Raw genomic sequence first — 24,377 nt, 5'->3', positions numbered from 1 at the left:
TTCGTTTCGTGGACGAAAATTATTTACGTTAATCTTATTTTCGCAGACAGAGCGCTTTCGTGTAAATTAACAAGATAACGAAAGCTTATTGTTCTCGAATAATATCTCCAGGAAATGTACATTTTCCAACAGCTGACGCGATCCCGCCTGTCGGATTTGCGTAACGCGCGTTACGCAAGAATCGCAAGGCAGCAAGCAAGGCACGGTAGAATCGCAGTTATTGTCATCGTCTCATTAAAAATATCAATATCGTCTGTACGTTATCGTTCATTATCACTTCATTTTGTTCGTTCCATCCCGCTCTATCTGGTGTCTATCGATAATCTATTTTTGCGATATGGTAGAATAGTCATTAAAGGCCGATTGAACCAATAATATCTTGAATTAACATGATTTTTGTTTGTGTTTGTAAATCATTATTATAAATATTAGTTGATGAATTAATTTAATTGATTTTCTTCGTTCAAATATTTTTCATTCTAGAAATAAATTTTATATACTTAAAAAAAAAGATGTATATGTATATAAAATTAATATATATAATAAATATAACTAAAAATGATTACACATTTATAAAATATGCCTTTGCTTTTGGTGTAAGAAATCTGCATGTATGCCAGACATTAGATTTAAAATATTTTAAGTGCATCATTGCAGGCTGATTTACGACAATAGAATGAATGATTAATAGGGTGGGTTTATAAGCAACGATAGATATTTACCTGCCGTCACGCATCATAGATGAAGTCATTCGCACGGCTGATTGTCGCAATAAACTAACGACATCCTGCAATTAAAGTACTTGCTCTAGTAATATGCCAGGAGATCCGGCACAATGAATAGTCGTCAATCGTAGATGATGAAATCGACAGTGTCGATTTCTCATCTGACACCTATGTGGACATAATGTTTCCGGTTGAAAGGAGTAAAAACGACTATGCAGCTTATATATATTACTGTACGTTTTAGATTATATATATATATATAACGTTGTTTTAAAAATTTTTCCAAATATAATTCGAATAATTTATTGTTTCACTGTCTATATTCCAGATAATAAATTCTATTTTTATTTCAATTTAATTCATATTATCTACAATAATTATATAAGTTCTGTTATCGTTCGAAAATTTTTAAAAATGCTCTCAAAAAATGTAGTGCGCAGTAGCAATAATTATTTAAAATGTTTAAAATATTTACCATTTAAAATGTTTGTAAAGATACAGACAATCATTAAACTGTACATCGATTTGGATTTTAGCCTACATTATTAAATAGTTAGTGATTTATTTAACACAATTGCTTTTATAGTAAAAACAAATCATGAAATTCGTTTACGGATAACCAACAAGGACGGACATTTAATTTTTCATTGCGAGGAGATGCCTAAACGCGAATCTTTCCATGTTTATAGTTCTTTCCTGCAATTAGATAAACCGCAGAAATGTGACGGCGCTGGCTGGATTTCTCTTAGGAAAAACAAGCTTTCTGCTTGGAACATCTTCGGAGTTATAAATCGTAACAGTACATATATGCCTGCTGTGTATGGATATATGAATGTGATGAGTCTAATAATGAGTGAGAACCCCTATTGTTTTTCGCGCTGTTTTTTCCTACATTATAAGCGTCAGATAGAAGATCAAAGAAAATTAAATAACTTTAAAAGCAATTTCTATGATTTCAAAGATTAGAAATCTATTTTGCACTATTAATCTCTTTTGACTCATACCTTCGCTTCTGTTGCTCTTTCTTCGCGCATATCAAATTATAAATATCTAATATAGTTAAATTTTTCGTAGACATATCTAATTGCGAAACGTTATCATTAACATAGCAATAGAAGAAAATGGAATTCTTATATCATGATTCATTAATAGAGAATATGTGTCTTAAATCCATTCGGCTATACGTTTTCGTCTCAACGCACGATCGATCTTATAACATATATTCCGCGGTGTAAGGCATTCTCTGCCATTTAATATTCTCGGCTGGGAGCGCACGCTAAGTGCGACCTTTGTCACGCGCGAACTCGTAAAAGGATTTCGAAAGACCTATACATGCTTTGCTCGCACGCTTATATCTGCTTGATCGTGTGTCTCATTTATCCGCTCTTACTATCCGGGAATGATAGCCGTGTGCGTAATTTACGTACGGGCGACGTGTGGACGCGCCTGCCTGTATGCGTGAATGTATTCGCGAACACGTAGATTCTCGCAGCGTCAAATCCGGTTAGATCATCGTCACGGTCTGTCTAGGTGGTCCTCGTGAAAAGGAAACTGCGTATAATTTATGTACGCGCGGTTTATTGCGATACACGTACACGTACGTACATATGCGTGGTCCGAGACCACGATTATGCGTGCACGGCACGAGTTCACCGACACGTGAGTTTATCTCACGCGTCTCCGCGTTCTCCGCCAAGCATGGCATAGATATAGATTATAGCGGAGGTAGCGAGATTGTGTCTAGCGATGGCAACGAAACGTTTTCGAATCTATCTTTCAACCATGATAATAACAGCATAGGCGAAAAGAAAAGATATACAAACTTGTTTTGAAAAATTTATTGTACCTACGTGTGCATGAAATTCGTATATTTTGTAATTTCTTGTTGTTTTTTCCACAATACTATATAGTCATTAGACTACATATAATTTTAAAATGGTAATGTGCTTATAATTGTAAAACCTCATTACTCATAAGGATATTTTTCTAAAATAATATTATAAATTAAATATTATCTTTTGAAAAAAATAACGTGTTTGTGTAAAAAGCGTTATAAAAATAATAACATACACATGTCATTAATCCATTTGTTATTAAATATTTTCTAAGAAAGATTATTGTGAATCTTAAAATATAGAAATATTTAATTTGCAACATACAATTTTTTTTATTTTGGAATGTTTAAATTTACGTAATAATATCAGAAATTATTTTTCCACGATGATCGAGAAAAGCTTTAATAATAGCGATTATAAAAAAATAATAATTACGGTATATCTGTCTTATTACTTAGCACAATGTGTATTCCTACTTTCAAGTTTTCTTACATTTATGACTAAAATTTTCTCACAACTTTGACATATCAAGCTGCAAGTATTGAAAATAAAAGAGCACTTCACTGCTGTTTTATTGAAGACGCTTATTTGCTCATTAAATTTTATCTTCCTATTTTATTATAAAATTAATCTCAAGATTATTTATCGGTTTTTCGTATCACATATTTAACTCGCATAGAAAAATCTAGAGTATATTGAATATTAAAAGATATAACGCGCACGAGAATTATAATATGTATTAATATTGTGCTACATTAAAAAAAATTATGATAAAATTAGAGTAGTAAATATTTATTAAAAATGTCTATAATTTTATTATAGTATTATATAATATATATTTAAAGATATGTTATATGTGTATGTATAAGTTTTCAAATAATTATGCTTAAGGCATAACACTTTTTTTTTAAATTAAGGGGCGAGGGAGTTCTGGAACAAAAAAAAAAAAAAAAAAAAAAAAAAAAAAAAAAAAAAAAAAAACTAATCTTTTTCGATCAGGTCTATATATTGACAAAAGAAATTTTCAACTGATTCGCAATACATAACAAACACAATATACACACTCACATACATCTTTACCTATATATATATATATATATATAACGGCTCGCCACGTAAAGGTGAGGCCGTGGGAGGCCAAGAGAGTGCATTCGCGTGGGCCTGTACCCTATGTTACGTCCATTTGTTCCAGTGTCCGTTTCGTTTGTCGACAGTAGTATGTATGTGCTGTCGACTCGAGATTATCTCTCGGTCAAAAGAGAGTTTACCGTAAATCGTTCTTAACGTTACGATTCTTTGACTAATCAATGACGACGAGACACTTTCACTGTTCTTAATCAGAATATTTCAGAACCATTGATAACTTTTACTTTAAGAATAACTTTGATTAAGATTTAATCATTAATAAAACACAATTTCTAATTGATTTATCTCATAAAAAGAATAATATATGTATATATATATATGTTCATTGCAACATGGGTCACGCAATTCACATCGCGTGTCTTAACCCTTTAGATATGTCCCTATAAACGAGACGATGAGAAATTTGCCTGGGGTTGATGACCAAGGGTGCATTTGGGTGTGGTCTTTTCTAATAACACTAATAGAGGGGAGTGTAAATATACATTGGTAAACGTTGCCATTTATCGACAAGCTTGAATAAAGTAATATCGATAAGAAGAAAAGGTCAAATTACAAATTTAAAATGTCAGTAGTAAATCCCAGTACTCATTATCTTAACCTTAACTAATCTTACTTTTTTTTATCTAAACATATTTTTTTAAACCTAGATAAAAATCCCTAAAAATTAGAAAAATTATGTACATATAAAAAAATCTGGAAAATTGAAACCTGAACGTGAACATGATGAATGATCGAAATAAATATATTGTCGACGACATAATGTTTATTTATCGAGAAAATGTTATACCACTTTTATTCTTTGGCAGAATTTTAGACAGCGTATAATAATTAATCTCTAAATTACAATTGTGTACAATTTGTATATAAAAAAAATTATACATATTTTTTACAAAATTTATTTCGTTACCTCGAATCTTAAAGGTAAGCGAAATAATTTCTTTCACGAACAACATTGTACGAGTATTTAAATTACACATTGTTTTTCATTCCGACACATATATATATAAAGATATATATTTTGTATCACTTTATTAACAAGAAAATGTTATAAAGCTATCGATTTTATTGTAATGTTAAATATATAATGTTTTATTGGAAAAGTGTGTGATGTTTCCAATGATAAAAAGGCATGAGCTTATAAATTTACTTTTCATAAAAAGAAATCCATCTCGTTTCAACGATTGTTTTGTTATATACTATTTCTCCTAAAATCAAATCGAAATCGCTTATCAATATGTATGTTCTCTTGTTTTTAATTATTTTATCGGAAATTATCATGCCCCTAAATTAAATTGGATACGCACTACGTGCGAGGGGGGAGGGAGGTTGTGATTATTAAACAGTTATATATGTGTATTAAAGACTATTTAAATACAAGATGTGAATAAATTTGCAACAATTTTGTAATATACATAGAGCACGAATCTAACAGTAAATCTACAATATTTATTTTTTCATATAAAACATGTTTAATTCGCTATGTTATATATATATATACGCGGCTCTTCATTCATTTTCGATTACGGTATTTCGCGGCGTACCGTTAATGATGTTAGATGATTTCTCGGGCCCGAAAAACCATATTACGCGATAGTAAAGCACTGCGACGCTTATCGCGACAAATTTACTCGCAGATATTGTTTGTATAGGAGATTCGCGCGTTATAACGGCACTGTCTCCATAAGTAAGCAGTTATTAATTTTCTCACAGTAGATTTTGTCGCAACGTGAACGTGGGATTCTTCGTTCTTTCGTTGAATGATATGATACTCGATAAGCATCCGTGAAATGTCGTTATTTTAATGTTCAATATTACGTAAATAGTTAAGTTACGACAACCTTTCCTTTTTGGAAAAACAAAACGAGTTAATGAGTTTTCATTTATTATATATACAATATATACAAAAATCTTTACACGCACACACAACTCTCTGTGAAGAGTTGGCATCTCATTTTTTTAAATTGAACACAATATTTTATGTATTTGTATATTATTGTACTTTATTGTAATCATTTTTTATCGTTGCCTCTTTGACATCTAATATAATATCGCGGTGCCGTTTTCTCAGCTTTCTGCTTTTTTCATCTTTATCGGTTTCTAATTTAGATAGGTTTGGCAATATTCCGTTTTTCGTGATTGTGTTCGAAATATCTCACTTCTTTTACGCGATAACCTCGATTAGTTATTTGCGGCATCTGCATTTTGATTCTAACATCGATTGTGTTTGATATGCTTGCACCGCATAAATAATATTTTTTATTTATATATTAATATTAAATATTATCAAGTATTTAATAAATATCTTATTCATACGGAGCTTCAATCCATCAATCATATTCAAGATGGATAGAACTATCTGAAATTTTATCAAAACTCTAATGCATAGACAATGTACATATGCCTCATCTTCCTCATCACTATAATGAAACCGCATCGAAAAAATTATATTCATTTTAAGAATATTTCATTTCGTTGAATTAACGACGCGTGCTATTGATGAGATGAATGCACCTGCTGGTTTATAGAAAGAGTTTCATATTTCTAACGTCGTCTGTTGAAGTGTATTTTCTGAAAATATACGGTGAGCGAGAAGAAGAAATTCTTATACAAAGAACTGTTGAATAATACCATTTGAGCATGATTTGGTTCTACGTTGTTGATCAAACGTGACAAGATGCACTAGTGCAGGCATTAACCAACAGATGGCATTAGATTGCTTATGAAGTTGCATTGCTATTGTATTATATGCCATCATTTATATATTGTATATATATACACAAGAATTAATGGTAAATAATATGCAAACTGTATTATAATGATCTGTTAACTGTTCAACAATCATCATATATTTGCATAAGATCTATTCAGAAAAGTTTGTCTGTAAGACTTTTCTTTATTATTTTGTAACTTTTATCTTTCAAGATTATATTGTTGTTATTTGCTTTTTATTTGTTTAGAAAATTAGATATGATACCGTAAGAAAGAGATACATTACAGCAAGTTAGACTATACAAAATTTAACTTACGAGGAGAGAACATTACGAGATGAAAATTGAAGTGCTTTACCAATTATCTTTTTCAAATCTTTTTGTTCTCTCGATTACTGTAAACAACTGCGAATGTACAAATTTAAATGTGCTATTGATTTTCTAGAAACTTGCAGCAAAGTCTGATATCAAATCTTTCTTCAGATTTTTTGCTCGAATAAGAAAACGGGTTTTATTAAAAACTTTTATTAAGCAGTTTTATATGAAAAAGTTTTGAAACAGCATAAGCTTCTTCTTCCTTTTCTTCAGAGATAATGGCTCCTGTCTTTTTGCAATTGCAATTTGTCCATTTATACCACACCGGTCTATGAAATCCTGGTAAAATCTTGTGTATTTGTGATAATGTCATTCCAGGTGACATCCGTGTTATTTTCTCTTATAAGACATTTTTTTACTTGATGCTTAAACCTAGCATACTTTTATTGTTGCTCTCATAACAAAACATTGATAAATAGAAACACTAAATGTTGATATGATAATTGTAAAATCATAATGTTTCTTTGTTTTAAAACACGTTTTTTGTTTGTTGATTTATAATTTATATCTTTATTGAACAATTTTATAAAATGTATGTATCATGTTATATAATCTATATGAGAAAACATAAAAATAATATCAAATGACAGTGCATTATACGTTTATATATATATATATATATATATATATCAAGCGACGCGATAGCGACGCTAAGTATATAAAAAAAATTTTCGGTTTGTCAACGGTTTTGCCTATATATATATGTATAACAATATTCTAGACTTTTTATCTTTACACATTATAATCTTGTGCAACACTAATTATATTAGTATGCTGGACCCAGAGCAATTCCCCCCGTAGTCATCCGTCATTTTTATCGCGGTCATTTATACGTATAAGATAATGTCTCTGTCCAGCCAGAGAATCAAGTATATACGACGTTGTATCGTTACTTTCAATCAGACCGCTTGCTTCCGCGCCGCGCGACGATCGACACCGATAAAGTTCGATTATTCCCCTTTCGGCATCGGCGTCGGCGACGACGACCACGATGAAGACGTCGACGAGAGGAAAGCGTCACCACGCATGCCCGTATTTCCAAGCACCTCGTTCGTTCCGCGGAATCGCCCGACGGAGATTTTGACAGTACGCCGCCCTGCATCCTCCGCGTCGAGATGCATCTCGACCCTCGTTGCCCACGGCACCGGCCACCCTTGCTCTCGCTTACTCGCTCGCGATTCCGCGTTATCGACGCCGATATCTTCTATACGCGGCGAGAAAATCGCATCGGATGCGCCGCTTAAATGTGCGCATTTAACAGCGCAGCTCGCGAAACAGGGTCAGTCGATAAAGTCCGAGCGAGTGTTTGCGCGCATCCGGAGTTGTACCCTCGCTGGTCTGGAAAACGAGCGTCGATGAAATTGTTGAGGCATGGATAAAGTTGACGCTTTTCAATCTGGAACAGCGTCTTGAGTTTCGCGAAGAATTGTTTTCGATTCGAGAGCTTTTCCGCTCGGTTACGAACGGAGATAAAGATGATTACGAGGTGCCCCGAGGATTCGCATGATTCGCGTAGACGGTACCGTTTTTCGGTTAGCTCTCGGGGTGGCCGAGAGAAATGGCAGCGCGGCAGGTCCGAATCTTCGCGACGTCTCGGAGCAAGATGTTGACTCGTTTTTGAGCCAAGTGGTGGATGGGTGTAGTCGGAACTTGAAGTGTTTGAATGACTTGCGCACGGCTCGGCGGCAAGGTGATTGCGTTAACTCAAGTATGCGGATTTCACGGGCATGTATACCTCCTCGGTGAGGTGGGGCTGGCTGTCTGGGCATCATCGAATCACCGCCGGCGCGGGCGTCCCAAAGTGCCGTGTAAATCTTCCTGAAAATTACAAAGTAATCTCGCGGCGCGTTCGCGTGACGGCTCCAGAATCAGATTTCACTGTGTGTGCGTGTGTGCAAGTGTTGTATATCATACGTAAAGTGGTGTTCGACGGAATAGCGCCGTTTCTATTTTTAGCCATTTTGTGTCGCATACAATTCAAAAATAATCAACGCGATAAACGCGAGCTTTTGGAATATATATATGCTAACTGTTAACGCGACTTTCGTAACGTGATTGCGTTTTGTGATTCTCCGTGCGAAGGGCGGGGGGTCTTCTCTTAGGCGGCTCTGGGCACGAACCTGCTGTGCTTCTCACGAACGTGGAACTGTCTGTCTGTCTGTCTGTCAGGAGCGTCTCTCTAACGTGAAATCTCGTTTGGGACCTTGACGGGCTCTCGTCCGCGAGCGGATTCCCGCGCTCTCGGTCGATTTCAAGTCGGTATCCCAGTGCATTCGTTCGAAGGTGGGCGGATGCCGCTGTCCATGCCAAGGACACGTATCCTCGGGCGCGCGATCCGAGAACAATGAGAATCTCAGAATAACCGTTTCGTCGCGATGCCGGGATGTCGTGCCGGGAATACAAGATCCGAGTCGCCTCGTTTTACCCTTCGTCCACGTCGTCAGCCTCGGTGTCGTCCTCGCCGTCGTTGTCTGCTCCATTGAAACGCATGAGCGAAACTCGCTTTCGTCCGTCTATGACGATTCAAAGGAACGAAAAAACGAAGAGACGGAGAAAAGAGGATAAAGGAGAGTGATTGACGAATCGAACAGGATGAATAATTTTGATTGGAAACTACTGCGACGGAAGAAGGTACAGTTTGTTAGATGGAGTGTAATGTGATTCTTGTGATTCTTTTCGAATTCTCTAGTATTGGGCAATTTGATTATTTGGTTATCATTTCGTTTGAAGGTAGCATAAAAATAATTTTCTCGGGTCTATAACTTGAATTGAGAATCAAGATTTGAATCAAGATTTCATTTCTGCGTTGCTTAAGCGATATATAAAAAGTAGCTCTTAATTATATATATTAATTATACATATATTACACGCGAGAACAGAACACAATGATTTGGGTTCTCAGAGATTTTACGACGTATATTGTATGTTACAAGAAGCAATAAAAAAAAGAAAAGGAGAATAATATTTTCGGCGTTGTCATCCGTGTAAAGGAAATTAATTGAAATTATAATTTCTTTAAATTTTTACACACGAGTTCGGCATAAAGTAATGTAATATTCAATGGCTTGGTATGAATATGCATTATATTTCTATAAAAATATGCTGATTGTAACATATAGGATCAGTATTCACAACATTGGATAAACCTTTGTATAAACGTTTCTTCGCTTTAATTCTGATTATTTTTTATAAAAAACTATATTCACGATACTCGCATTATATGCAGCATAGTGCAAGATATAATCTTCAACTTGGGATGGACATAAAAACGATTAATAACTGTCGAAGTAAAAGAAATATTTACTATTTATAATGGGGTAATGGGAATCCTTGCTCTTATATTAAATGATGGAACTGAAGTTGAATTCAATGTGTTGAATAGCTTGAAATTTATAAAACACGGATACCGAAAATAAATTTAAGCTATAATAATATAGTTGTGAAATAATGAAGAGATACTGGGAAAAGAGGGGATGCAGTTTTTCAACTTTGACATAAAACTTGTAAATTCCTACAAATTTAATCAAAAATATAATAATGTCAGAGTGATATCTCTCTGATAATATTTATTTATCAAGCGACGCGGTAAAATTAGTTTATATTTCCATATAAATATTATATTATTTTATAAAAAGAAAACTTATGGATATATATCTCGCATTGCACAACATGCTATTATAATATTAGTTATACATATGCAAAGAAAGCCAAAGTATACATACGTAGTATTTATTATTCTCAAAGTGGATCTTATTCCAACAAAATTTTAATTGCTTTAATTTAAAATAAACATTGAATTACACGTATTATATATTACTAATCTGAGGTGCGTGCATATAAATATTTCATAATTTTTAATTTACGATTTATTTTTTAGTACCAAGTATATATTATATACTATTGAAATAACGCATTTTCTGTTTATTTTATTTAAATATACACACATACATATATTTAAGATCTCACTAGAAAATAATATATATTTATGGTTTCTTATTCTTTCGCTGCATGTAATTATGTTAAAAAACAACTACGCGTGTACACGTGGGTTAAAAGTGCTATTAGTCAATTTGTGAAACATAATGAATATAAGTAAGCCGTGATTATAAATTGCCACTCGTATAAAAAATGTCTCATTGTCCCGCGGAAAGATTAGTACGACGGTACATCATAACGCGAGCAGTAAGAGCTGCTCGTTTTCGCACGTAGATGGATGTTTAGTTGAGAATAATAGAGACATAGAATTCCGCTATAATGACGATCCATTAGTCACCGAGAGAGCGGGATGGCCGGAAACGTAGAGAATTGCCTTTTTGAGAAATATTAAGAATCCACTCCGTATGCCTTGTACGCCAACACTCAGTTTCATTTCCGCCGTTTTTATTCCCACATTGACTCGGAAAGCAACGGTCATTGTCTTTCGAATTTCTGCTGATCTCACATTGTTAGCAGACACATGCGAAACTAGAAAACCCTGACCTCATGATATTATATTCCGTTACTTTCTGTAATGTCACGATATACTACAATATAAACGTTTAACATATCTAAAATTATGTGCGCGCATACTTGGAAAAAAATGTAAGGAAATTGTAGGAAATAGGATCGTTTTCATTCCCTAAACTGCATCAGAAGATTAACGATGTGTTTCCGCTGACGTTTAATTCACTCGCGGAGTCGGGGATGTAGGAGACGAACTCTAATCTCCGCGATCATTGCGATCATATACCGAAATATAGAGAGGCCGAAAGTAATCGCAAAAGCTATCTGTGCTATATGGCGATAAATGAAGCGAATCGATACATGTGGGAAATTACATTATCTCTTGAACGGAGGACGATGATACGTGTGGTAAGAAAGGACGGGATAAGCAATTATCTATCGTGTCTATTTCGGAAAAGCGAGTAACCATTAGCTACTTAGCTACCGCATAAGAGTCATGTGTTATTTCCTCATTATTACTACACCAGATGCGTATCATCATTGACAAAGTAGTATCGGTTTACTAAAGCTCTCTTCGCATATTTTTTGCAATTTATATTTACATTTAATTTTTTGCCCACATAGCATTGAAGAAAGTTCAAAGAGAGTCATCCAATATTTGGCTATCAATTTTTAAATCATGTATATGTATGTATCCATCGGCATCTGTGAGTTAAAAATTGAATTTTTAAATCGGCATCTTGGGGTCATTATTTAGATTTGTCATTTAAAAAACGAATTCTCATTAGTTAAATTATTTCTCGAGTAACTGTGAATTATTTTTCGAGTAACTTCTCTTCTATTATTAATGAGAGCAAACAAATTGTGAAATTAGTAATGATGATTTCACTAACGAAGGCATAATTGACAAGAGAAAAAAAGCAGTTAATAATTTATCACAAACAGAAGAATCACAGAATATCTATCTTTAACAGATAGTAAATTAAATTATGAAACACTTATTAAATAAATATTTTCATGTAATTATAGTAGCTTATGCAAAATGTTATTCATTTATTTATTATATAAATTTTTAGTTGCATAATTGTAATATTTTCATTTCAAAATATGTTATGTATGTAACAAAGTGATTTTTTCAAATAATGGTCGTTTTAAATAACTATATAACAGAGTGATCTTTAATTAATGGTTGTTTAGAAATTGAATAACTGTACGCACTGTGTGGATGCTCGATCAACGGGATCGCGAATACAATACGACGATGTCGTCGAACTCTCTCCATTCTATTTGTATTAGGCGTATTCTCGATATATTTGTTTGGTATATTAGCAACGACTCGCGCTAAAGTTACTTGCGTTTTATCCGCCGGCGGTATTACCCTGCGTGCGTATACGGGCCAGGAACGCGTTCGGGAGAATTTGCATAACAGAAAGAAGGCGTTACCGCGGTCGGCATAAAAAATTTCAAGCATCAATGCGTCCGGCTTTCTGTCCCTGCGGTCTTTTCTTGCGTCTTCGATAATTACCGTATACCTGATCGAGGCATTTCGAGTTGGTGCACCAGTGTCGTAATGGCGCGTCGCCCTGTCGCATTGTCTATTTGTGCTATCGGCGCGTTTTATCGCCATTGATAAAATTACTTTCGCCTTCGGTGGTAAGACTTTAACACGGATGAGTTATGCGCGATCCGAAGAGCGACATTCATACATGCATATTAATGGATTATCTATACACGTTCCGTGGCTCAAACGGGCTCTGCGATTTGCATTGAATGCGTCAAGTGTATGATGATTTGTTCGCCGACTCTAATTTATCCGTGTAATTGACTTGGTGACGAAATCACGTAACAACGAATAGCGAAAAATGCCGTCGATTCTATAAATATAAATGATTTTCTTGCAAAAGTCTTAATCGCGACATTCATCACGCGTATTATATGAAATCGGACTATCGCACTCTATTAACGTTATTAACGCAATGTCATAATTTCGTGCCTCCTGCACACAGAAAAATACATACTATATTTAGGTAAATATTACTTATAGCAGTTTAGGTTGATCCCTATTTGAGGAGGATCATCCATAGAGGCTTCGCATTTTCTCGGATTCGATTCCCGATTCAGCCACTCGTATCTTGCATATTTTTTCAGATCCACACGAATATTGTTTTCTATCTCCATAAGCATATGCATAAGGAAACGGACCAATCAATTTCCTTATGCTTATGGTTATGCGCTTATGCAAAAATCGGTACTCGGGTCCTAAACCTTATCTTTTTCGAGCCTGATTCTTTACGCAAGAATGCGGTTCCGGGAAAATGGGAAATTAAATTAGATTACTTTATTGCAACAAGAACAAAAATTGAAAGAAAAAGCAAGGGAGATAAAGTGTTTTGCTACGTGGTTGTTCCCACATGGCTACTGCGCATCTCAGAGCACGGGTGGAAACTGTGTAGCGCACGCGAGGAGGGTTGCGATCGATGCTAGCCCCACCCCGATGCAATACAACGGGAAACGGAAGCAGTGCCCCCGATCCGTTTGTACTTGACTAGACGAATCGGCGACGATACTTGAAGCGGCGAATAGAAGGCTCCGCGTTTTCTCAAGAGCAATTATATCCGACTACTCTATACAAATAGTACATATATAATCGGAGCACATAAGAGAAAGAATTAATTATTATTGCCGAGGCAGTTAACACAGGTTCGATCGGCTCATTTAACCGCCCGACCAGCGCGCCAGCGTCCGGTTCTTTCGAGTCTTTCTAAAATAGGTTCGGATTTCTTTGTAATAAAGCATTTAACAATCACGTCACAGGAAACGAGAGTAAAATTTACGAGGGAGGGAAAAACAGCGGTTCGCCGCCGGTTAATAATTTGATTAAGGCACTAAACGCGCTCTTGATCGCGCATCGAGGGAAAGAGAGAGAAAGGATAATCGATTATCTATACGCTACTTCAATACAAGATAACATAAGACCTTATCCAATTAATACGGTGTGTTCCCTGAATTGATATACAACCACATTTCAGTCTTTGCCATTTTATTATTTCATTTCTTATAGCAATTATCACACATCAAGTAAAAGACAGTCGTGTTTCACTATATGATTACAGCAATGTCTAATATAAAACAAAAATTTATATTTCTCGCACGCATTTTTTTGGCCGACGCGACGCGCAAGAAAAGGCGAGTCTAGACCAGACTTTGAAGAGGAAACTTTCCCTCTTGATAGTATATCGGCCGGTGGAGACAAATGTTACGAATGAGAGCTGCACGCGCCGCTCAAAAGATTAGCCCGAGTCGGCTCCCACGCTTCATCTCGTTATCATTTGTATCTCGAAAATTATTTCCGTGGGTGATTGCAATTTATGGCATCTTTTTAAAATTCCATATTCTTTTCGCTTTAGAATCGACGATATTGTTGAAGAAAATTGGCAAATTGAACGATACGGTACGATCCGTCATTTGATCGCTGTCGTAATCATCCGTTAGATCGGTTAGATAGCGCAACGGTTAGGTAAACTATAGATACATAACTGTATCAGCGGCATTCGATGTATCTTTGCCAATATTTCATCTTCTTCTTTTTCTTCTTCTTCCTTCCACCTTCCTTCCTATTAGGTCTGCGGCCTGTTCTTTCTTCGGTTCCTCCATAGTCCGGGGCCAGCTTATCGCTCCATCTCTTTCTCGGTCTTTCTATGCTTCGTTTTCCGATGGGAGATTTATCCTTAGCGAGATCCTTACCAACTTGTCACACGCCGTTCGGTTGATGTGCTCATTCCATTGTTCTTTTTTTTTTTCCGTTGCAACACCCATTTATTTATATCATTCACTAAGGTGTGTAAGCACAATCGTCTGATGCTTTCATTCCTCTTCTTATCTAGTAGTGTTTTTCCTGAGATTCGGTGGAGTATTTTCATTTCTATGCTTTCTATTAGTCTTGATGTTTTTGTCGTATCTGGTCTTGTTTCTGATGTGTGCGCCATTATTGGTTTGATCGTCGCCAACGTTTCGATGGAATACATGTCTTTTAAATTTTGAAGAATTTCAGCTTTATTTCTTTATATACAAGTGTCAAATTAAAAGTCGCATTATTGGTTTTTTTAATGCTATTTATATCGCTATCGCTTTTTATTTCACTTTTAGCGCTATAAATATATGTATATCAAAGCTATCCGGCTAGTTGCAACGTAAAACAATGGGCTTATAGTAAATATCAACTTAACCGTTGTCGGCTAATATCAACCCCAAGTAGCGCATAACGTTGATAGTTTACACCGCGGTCCTGCGAAGCGTGCGCCCATAATATCGTCGGGAATACAACTTCCTCCCATAATATCTCCGATTTCATAATGCGCCGCAGCCTTTCAGTTTCCTACTCTCTGAAATACGACGATACGCTATTCTCGAGGACATGATTCACTGCACGCGTAAAACAAGAATGCAAAGTGCTTCAGCTACCTCTGCATGCCACTTGCATTAGTGAGGTGAGGTGAGATACGAGATAGTCCAGAAATGGGATCCAATCGTTGTAAGCACAATATAATAAGGGTCAAGTAAAATCTATAATGCAATTGTGAATATTTTAATGACTAAAGCTTTATTCCCATGATTTAGTAACATAATGTTGATTTTTTTAAATGAAGATTTGCATTTCGTATACTATTCGATTTTATTCCATGAAGAGCGCAATGAATATCCCAACATCATATTTCTCGAGAGAAGAACGATCGTCGGTATAAATCGTAACGAAAAAAAATAAAGCGCCGTAAATCAAAGCGAAGGAAAACGCAAGTGCGCCGTATTTCTTCCTATCCGTGGAAATTACATTTCAATAATTGCTAGAAGCGCATTAAGAGTAAGAACATAAATTATGAACGGGGAAGTCTTCCTTTGCTCATACGCGGTATATGTCGCAATTTGTTTTTTATTGCTATGCGCGTGATAACCAAAGTTGTGATTTGCTTTATTCGAATGTATGCTTTTTTTTTTTTTTTTTTTTTTCTCATATATTCTTGGATTTCTTGACGGCACTAATATCAATTCGAGATTTCCAATGATAAAATTATCGTAAATGCTGATCGCCATTATTGCATCGACATAAATTTTTATATTAGATAAATGATAAATTTTTATAATCGCGGATGATATTAAATCGTCCTTATTTATATTCGATATGTCAAATATGTCCAGGAAGAAGCGGCGTATTGATCAGGTTGGTAGATTAACTTCATTTTATCTTTAAATTTAATTCAATTTCTTTATTTGGCATTTTTACTGTTAACTTTTTTTAGTTGATTTTTCAAATGTTAGATATCCGTGTTGTAACAAAAAAAAAAACTCCATTAAAAACTTCATAACTGAAAACGGTGAAAATAATTATAATAACAATATCTAGTTTTTGATTTATTTTAGATAATATATCAATCTTGGTTTTATTTGAATTTTTTCATTTATTTTATTCGACTATTTAAGTTTTCTGCTTATTTTGGTTTTCTTTTTATAGTTTTTTTCCAATTCTTTTCTTTGTTTCTTTAACTGATTTCTATATTTTTTCTTAATTTTTTGGGGGATTTCCGCATTAAAATATTTTTCGACATCTGCTTGTACATTTGAAATGTTATTTGGGTTTGTCATTTTCTTATATTTTTTTAACGATATCTATAAACTATATCTGTAACGATATATAAAAGATTTTAAAAATTGATTATATTAATAATTTATAGATAATATAATGTGTCTTACTTAAAAGAGCTATTCTACTTATAACTGTTTTTTCTTCTTTTCTATTTTTTTTCTTCTTTCTGATAGATTGCTATCTTACGAAAGGACGCAGTATTAAGGTTTAGATATATAATACCTCTTCGTTTCGAATGGAAAAGTTGTACTGTACAGATTAGCCTAGGTTCGCCGAGGGCGAACTTGTTAGGGCGGATCCGGCGAGCCGGAGGTGTGTATGGGAATTGCGGGTCGTGCTCATTAATTATATCGGACGTGATCTATCTGGATCACGGCTGGTTGCGCGGTTGTTGGAGAGTCACCACGTGCACTGCGACGTTGGATGTCGTGCACGCTGCTTTGCTGGAGTCTCACAAGAGGCAAAATCGTGGCAAGCGTTCAATTGGCATTTTCTGCTTAGTTGATCTCTTTTTCGCTTCTATAACATTAGTCGTTCTGCAAGCTGAACACGTCAATACACACTCTTCCAACATATTTAATATAAAGCAATACATTCTCAATTCTGGTAGGAAAGATTCTCTTAAGATATACGCCAATCGGTGCATTTTATCGTTAAGGATTTCGTTATTAGGGATTGTTATGGCCGAAAAGGTCGTATATTTTTATTTATTTCATAATTGGTCAGATGTACTTTTTTGCAACATTTATTTTGATTACAAAACTTATTAGTGCATTTTTCTATTTCTCAAATATACGCGGAGTATAAAATCACGGCAGATCATTTGTTATATCAATTGTAAGGACAAGAAGCGAAAAAGAAAACACGAGCGATAATAAACTACACTAGAAAATATAACGACAGCACCTCAAATGCGGCTATGTTATAAGATTATGGTTTATGCATATGTGACATTGGGTGCGTTCAAGGGACACAATCGTCGAATAGCAATCGAATCTGTTTAGCGAGATCTAGTAATGAATGAAACGAATACAATGGAGACGCGGTAAAGAAATTTTTGAGTTATATTGACTTATACGATGAAAAAGTTGATTTTGTAAACAAGAGTTGTCTCTCGAAATTTCAAGAATTGTAATGGCGTTGCTAGACTAGATTTCCTCAATCTGCTACTGGTTGGTCATAGCTCAAATATGAAATCTTAACGCTTTTGTTAATCTTAACATAATATATATTAATCGGTTCACTTTTCTATAAATAAATATATATATAATTGATAGATTTTTCTATGTTATTATACACGATTTCGCACATTTTTCGAAGTTGATTGTCAGACGTTCGGCCGACAATTAAAATTATAAATCATTTACATATAGCGGGATTCGATTTTATTAATGGGCGAGCTAACGCGCGCTTCTCGCGGAAAGATGCGGAAGTCCCATGGGTGTATGCGAGTTCATTCCACTTGTTTCTAGATGAACGACGGTGAAGTCTCGAGGCGGTGTATAGCGGAGCTTCATGGATAAGGACGAAATAGTATCTACAAGGTGGTTACTCTTATACATTGGCATTAGCTAGCGCGTGCGTGCGTGCATGCATGCTCGCGCGCGTCGACATTCATCATTCAGAGAGAGATATTATGCAGCGTATCGTGGCGCATGCACTCGTGCACTTACGCATACGCACACGCGCGGATAGAGTAAATCTAGTTGGCTGACGGTGCCGATTGCCGCTGAAACACTACCCGATCATCAGTCGTGAGAATGTAGCCGTGGTAAATGATTACTCGCGCCACGCCAATTCTGTACACACATACATACAACCCATTTTTCTCTTTTTCTCTTTACCGATCCTTCATTCTATTCCTCTTTCCTTGCTCTATATTCCACCTCGTTCTTCTCGCAAAAATAGTTTAAAGCATGCACTTGTACGGAAAGTCCTGAATATATAATTTCATAATTTCTTGAGAATTTAAAAACGTGTTACAATTTCAAATTTTAATACTTATTAATTTTTAGTATTAAAATATCATTAAAATATTTCAAATGAACTTAATTAAAGAATAATTTAATTAACTTAATTTAATTAGCTTTTTTATTTCGATGTTCCGAGGTATGAATTAAACGAAGAATTGTTCTCTTATCGAACCGTGGCTCGACATCATTGGTACAGTGCAAGTCTCAAGAGCGACAGGCTGAACCGGGATTATTCGCGTGACTTCCGATCGGTATATAGTTTAGCGGGCCATTCTTTTCTTCCCCGAGACTTTCTCGCCGCAGCGCAGCGCGAAGATCGCAGAGGAGTGCCGATGTCTTCCCGACGATCGCAGCCTGAGGCGTGACGATAATAAGGTGTCAACATTTGCGGACCTCGGTACACGTCAAACCCTTGATGTCGGATAATTTCCGGGTTATGCCGGTGCCAAAGAGGACTCGCTCGTTCGCTTTGTAATTGCAAAATCAGAATAGAAGAATTGAGAATCGCAACAAATGATTAACGCTCTGACAAAACACAATTAATTGAGCGTACGTGTTGTCAATTCGTGTATAGTTTTACTATATTTTATTTATCGCACGATCGAATTGAATCATATATGATTAACGCATATATATGGGGTGCGTTTGACCATGGGACACCTGTATGACAGTCGTGCTTCTGTAAAATGTTTAGTAAAATCTGTTTCTGGGAATGTCAAATTTTATTTTTTAAAATAAAATCTTGTATTGCATCAGACTCTTTAATTATGTTGTCGCAGATTGTTTCGGAGTTTTGTATTTTATCATATATTTGTTGCAGTTGTTTTATCATTGTATCAACAGCGGCACTGTTTTTCGAACGAAATGCCTCAATCTGTTTTCTTGTGTTATTAGAACGTTCGTTTTCCTCATGCATCGGCACCTGTTTTTCATTATTGAATTTAGTTATTTTATTTTTTGCTCACGAGTCGATTGTGGACTTTCTCATGTAATGCTATCAGTTCGTTTCGATCTTTTTTTTTCGCGATCCTTCTCTTCAATTTGTTAATAAGATCTTAAAGAATTGATATAAGTTTCAAGTTTTCCCAACTCCTTATTTTTCGTAACTGGATATCATCCAGGTGGGATGTTTTGTTCTTCTGGATCGTATTGAATTTGGACACAAATCTATCTGAATCTAACTTAACTAATAAACATCTTAACTAATTTATTAATATTTTATATAAAATTTTATTGTTTTATACAAAAAGAATGATTTACGAGTCTATTACAAAATTTCATTTTAAAAATACATATACATTTATATATTATCTACATATGTATTATATTATTATTCGCATACATATATTGCAACAAAATAATGTTTATATTTATAAAATATATGTTAAATATATTTTTTACATCATGTTTTCCTCGACTCGAGTTGAATCAAGGAGCAGCGCATATTATGTGTTTCTTCACATCGTGTTCAACGTATCGCGCCGGTTAGAGCAGCTAGTTCGGAATCGACTTTCGAGGTCGCGGGCTTTTTCTATTCTATGGCGAGCTAAAGAGAAGAGGCGAGGTCCTAATAATAACCAATTAAACTTGGCGGTTTACCGGCTGTTTTCGTATTCATGACATACGTTAAAGCGACTACGTGGCTTATCGCGTGCGACCGTTGTAATTGATTTTGCTTGGCTGACCGCGTCTTTTCCCTTCGATTAACCGGATGAGCCGCGAATGGATTTCGGACGATTGACATATATGTCTTCTCTCTTGCGTCTTTGTTCTCTCATTAATGCACCGTTGTATTGTTCAATTTAAAAATAATAATAATAAAGATCAATTATACAATCGATAAATAACACATCTTACAATATAATCATAGGTAAGGACTTATAATTATATTGTTCGTAAATAAAGTTTGATTCTCTTCGATTCATTCCTAATTCTTAAAAAAATTAATTAATCAATGTTAATCAACGTTTTTACACCTGGTTCATACAATGGTTTCTAACTGTGAACGATATTTAGATTTTGCACATAAATTATATGCTGTACAAGTAATTATACAAATAATCAATTATGTATACTTTGTTATTTTATGCAAAAACCAATTGGTATACTCCAAATAATCGAGATAAGACAAAGGAAATAAGAATGTCTAAATTTATATATCGGATATACGTATTACGTTTTTAATATAATCTCTAAAGAATTTTATCCGGAACGTGGAGCGTTTGGCGGGAGAAAGTGATTTGACAGCGAACATCTCTCGTCGTCATACATGCGCGTGCGAATCTCTCGTGATAGTCGTGATACGACGATATCTTTCAAGCCACATCCGATCTCGCACACGCGAGTACCGTACCGTTGCCGCCGTGTGTCACTGCCGCACGTCGAGCGAGTCACGTTTCCGGTAATTAATGACCTACGTCAACGCCGAGATCGGGACGAACGTCTATCGGAATTACGGCAAATAAAAACAATTTGATAATTTCAGTTTTGTTAAATGATTAATTTATATATCATAAATAAATACAGAGCGCCAAAACCTAATTGACATTTATATATAGTTTATATAATTGCTTGTATGTATATAATTTTTTTATACAACATACGTATTTACAATAAAAATATTTTACAATATTTTTAATTTGGCGATCGAATCGCACGTTACGAGTTTTTTATGGCACATAGAAATTATACGACCGTCGACTGAGAGTGGCCCATTGCCCTGTATCGTATCAACGATAACGCGTCGTCCGCGCGGCATCAAAAAATCACGAGCTCGGCTCTTGCACGGGTGGTTAGATAACCGGTCATTATTAGCGCGACGTGAGTGTCCTCGGGGGTCGCGCCCTTTTTCCAACGTGTTGTATGAACGCCGATGGTGGCGCGCGCTTGCCTCCTCGATCTCCTCTTCTTTCTCGCCGATGATCACACCCAGACGCCGCGACCTACATCCCACGCTTGGGGCACACGTCGGAGCTCCTCTTCCGCCACGATGACATTTTCCATGTCGTAGCCGTCCTGCTCGTCGACGACCTCTTCGCTCGCACGGCGGCACGACGGGATCGTGCTCGCGTGTATCGTATGGCTCGCTCGCTATCTCCACACATTGTGACAAATTTATGGAGCCAGCTCCGCCGTTATGATTGAAGTCCATGGGGGACGCAACGCGATAGAGGAGAGCCCGATAAAACGTCCACGTGGTTAAGACACGCTGCGGCCATTGTGCTGCGAGGAAAGTGGAACAGTGTATTTATCTTCGTGATACACACAAAGGGTTGCCGATACCGCTCGACGATCAGCGGATGGAATTGAGCTTTAATTTCGCCGTGGAATTTCGCAGATGTTTCGCGCGACGTTCCCTGGGAATTGGAACGTGTCCTCGCTGAGTGTAATGGAACGAATATCGATAAGCTAATCGCCTAGTATGCAGGAATACAAAGTCTGTTCTTGCCGCGGCGAAAGTCTCCGAAAGTTTCGAGACTGCAATTTGCATGTCTTTCGAATAATAGTTCACAGCGATTCTTGTAACTGGAGCGGACTGTAGTTCTTTTCCGAATTAAAACAGAGAAATGTAATACTTGATAGAAAGTGCCAGTCACACTTTAGGCGTTTTAAACCATAACTCTATTCACGCGAGTACGTGATAATGAGAACGGATATATGCGATGACAAATGATAAAAAAAAAGGGCTATTGGACGCAAAAGAAATGTAATATAACTGTCAATTTTAATTTACAGTACAAGCGATTATCCATTGAATTAAAACTTTGAATTTTACATTCTGTAAATGCTCGAAGAGGGATGAAGTTAGCACCCGACATGCAATTTTTATAATTTTGATTAGAATTCTAGCTTCCTTTTAAAAAATTTAAGACTTTTTTTATCATTAATAAAAAAAGTTCCGTTGATTAACGGTTCCAAACTTAAGTTCGAAAAATAGGGTGTTAACTTCTCATCGAAAATCGAGATCGAGTAGTTCTGAATAATGTAATTGCTTTATTTTGCAAAATTCTAGAGCTTCTGATACTTTTTTTTTTTTTTTTTTTTTTTGAAAATTCAATTTTGATAATTTTTTAATGTTCCCTCATCTAGTCCTAAGAGTTCTTGCCAATTTAAAAAAAAATAATAATAAAGAATTAAGAAGCTACGATCCTTTCGCGAATTTTCAAGAAACTTCAAAAAGGCCGAATAATTTTCTCATTAATTATCTCATTGTTTTTCATCATCAGAATTTTTTTCAACAACTATGGAATATCCATCAAGACCCCTCAAAATTCTCAAAAAAATTTTGCCTTTGAGATTTTGAAAATTGTTATAGAGAGAACATAAGACGTTGAATATCTCGTAAATCTCATTGGTCCGATCTACTTGCATCATAAGTGTTCTCTTCAGAATTGGTCGATAACTGCTTAGTACTTCCATCAGAACTCACAGCTCTCAAATAATGTTTGCTTTTGGAGCTTGGAAAATTTTCATTCAGGATCTAATACGTTGCATATCATTTGAATCTTAATAAAACTTTGTACAAAATTTAAAAATGTGTTTTACAATTATTATTATTGTTGGAATTACTATGTCGGGAAACAAAAAAAATCTGATACGGACTTTAAAAATCTTTTATATCTCGGATTACATTTTTCTTTTTAGAATTTGAAAAATCGTATAATTATATTTATATAACACATTACCCATTTTTTATTTTTTTATTTTTGCGTCTATAATAATTTTCCTTCTTTGGTTTCTCTTCTGTATTTCCTATTATTTATACCTTACCATGTATATTACTTGCCTTTTTTGTGCTCGGAGGACGTCCGTGACCGGTAGAAAGTATCTGGCAATAAGTTAATCGCACATCGGTGGTTTCTTTGGTAAAGAAAGGCAAGCGTGTAGCCAAGGCGCGAAGGGTCGTTCGAAAGTCCAAGCAGAGGAGGTGGCTAAAGGAGATGAGTAGGGAAGATGAGATAGGAATAAGAGGACGAGGAAGAGAGATCGCTTCCACGTTAGCAACGCTTGTAGTCCGTCAAGCATCGAAACGCTGAATGTCTCTCTTCATTAAAATCCGTTTTGGCATCCCGATGTGTCAGAACATTTACCTGGACGGCTCAATCGGGTCCTGGAAAGAAGGGTTATCACATCCTTCTCTCGCACCATCTTCTCCATCATTTCTAGCTATATTACCTTTTACTCTAAGCGCGAAAGCTCCCGATAGTTGGTGTTTTTTGAGGTCACGTCGGTATATCTGGCACCGCAATTAAAGGTCACCTCTCGAGTTCTGTAGTAATCGTCTTGGAGAAATGCCATACTAGAAACAAGGCTCAAACCAGATTCTTAAATTCTCGAACATTATGTCGAGATTTCCACTGCGATTTAATCTTTATCACATCTATAGTGAATCGATCAAGTATTTATTGAAATATCTTGATGTGAATGTGTTTGCACTAATCCCGGAGAGCTGTCATCTATCTTCTTTAATCTTAGTAACTTTGACGTTAAAACACGGAGTAAGATTTTAATTACGAGTTTGTCTTGACTTTCCA

At 35.5% G+C, this 24,377-nt stretch overlaps 1 protein-coding gene across 3 annotated transcripts in view; it reads left to right on the top strand.

Annotated features, from left to right (window-relative positions):
- LOC138943409 (puratrophin-1) overlaps nt 1-24,377 on the top strand; it is a 276,837-nt gene that overhangs the window by 11,808 nt on the left and 240,652 nt on the right. Inside the window, exon 1 of one of the 3 annotated variants that reach the window (XM_070314240.1) lies at nt 7,967-9,420. The exons of the other annotated variants lie outside the window; for them this stretch is intronic. Coding sequence (XP_070170341.1) covers nt 9,382-9,420 — 39 coding nt within the window. The 5' untranslated portion in view covers nt 7,967-9,381. Of the gene's footprint in view, nt 1-7,966; nt 9,421-24,377 lie in introns of those variants that run through there. 3 annotated transcript variants of the gene reach the window in all.

Source organism: Polyergus mexicanus, unplaced genomic scaffold, assembly GCF_030449975.1.
Source record: "Polyergus mexicanus isolate NDT 795.1 unplaced genomic scaffold, iyPolMexi1.0 SCAF_26, whole genome shotgun sequence".
NCBI classification, from domain to species: domain Eukaryota; kingdom Metazoa; phylum Arthropoda; class Insecta; order Hymenoptera; family Formicidae; genus Polyergus; species Polyergus mexicanus.
The sequence above is the reverse complement of the archived record's forward strand: the minus strand, read 5'-3'. Positions and strand labels throughout refer to the sequence as shown.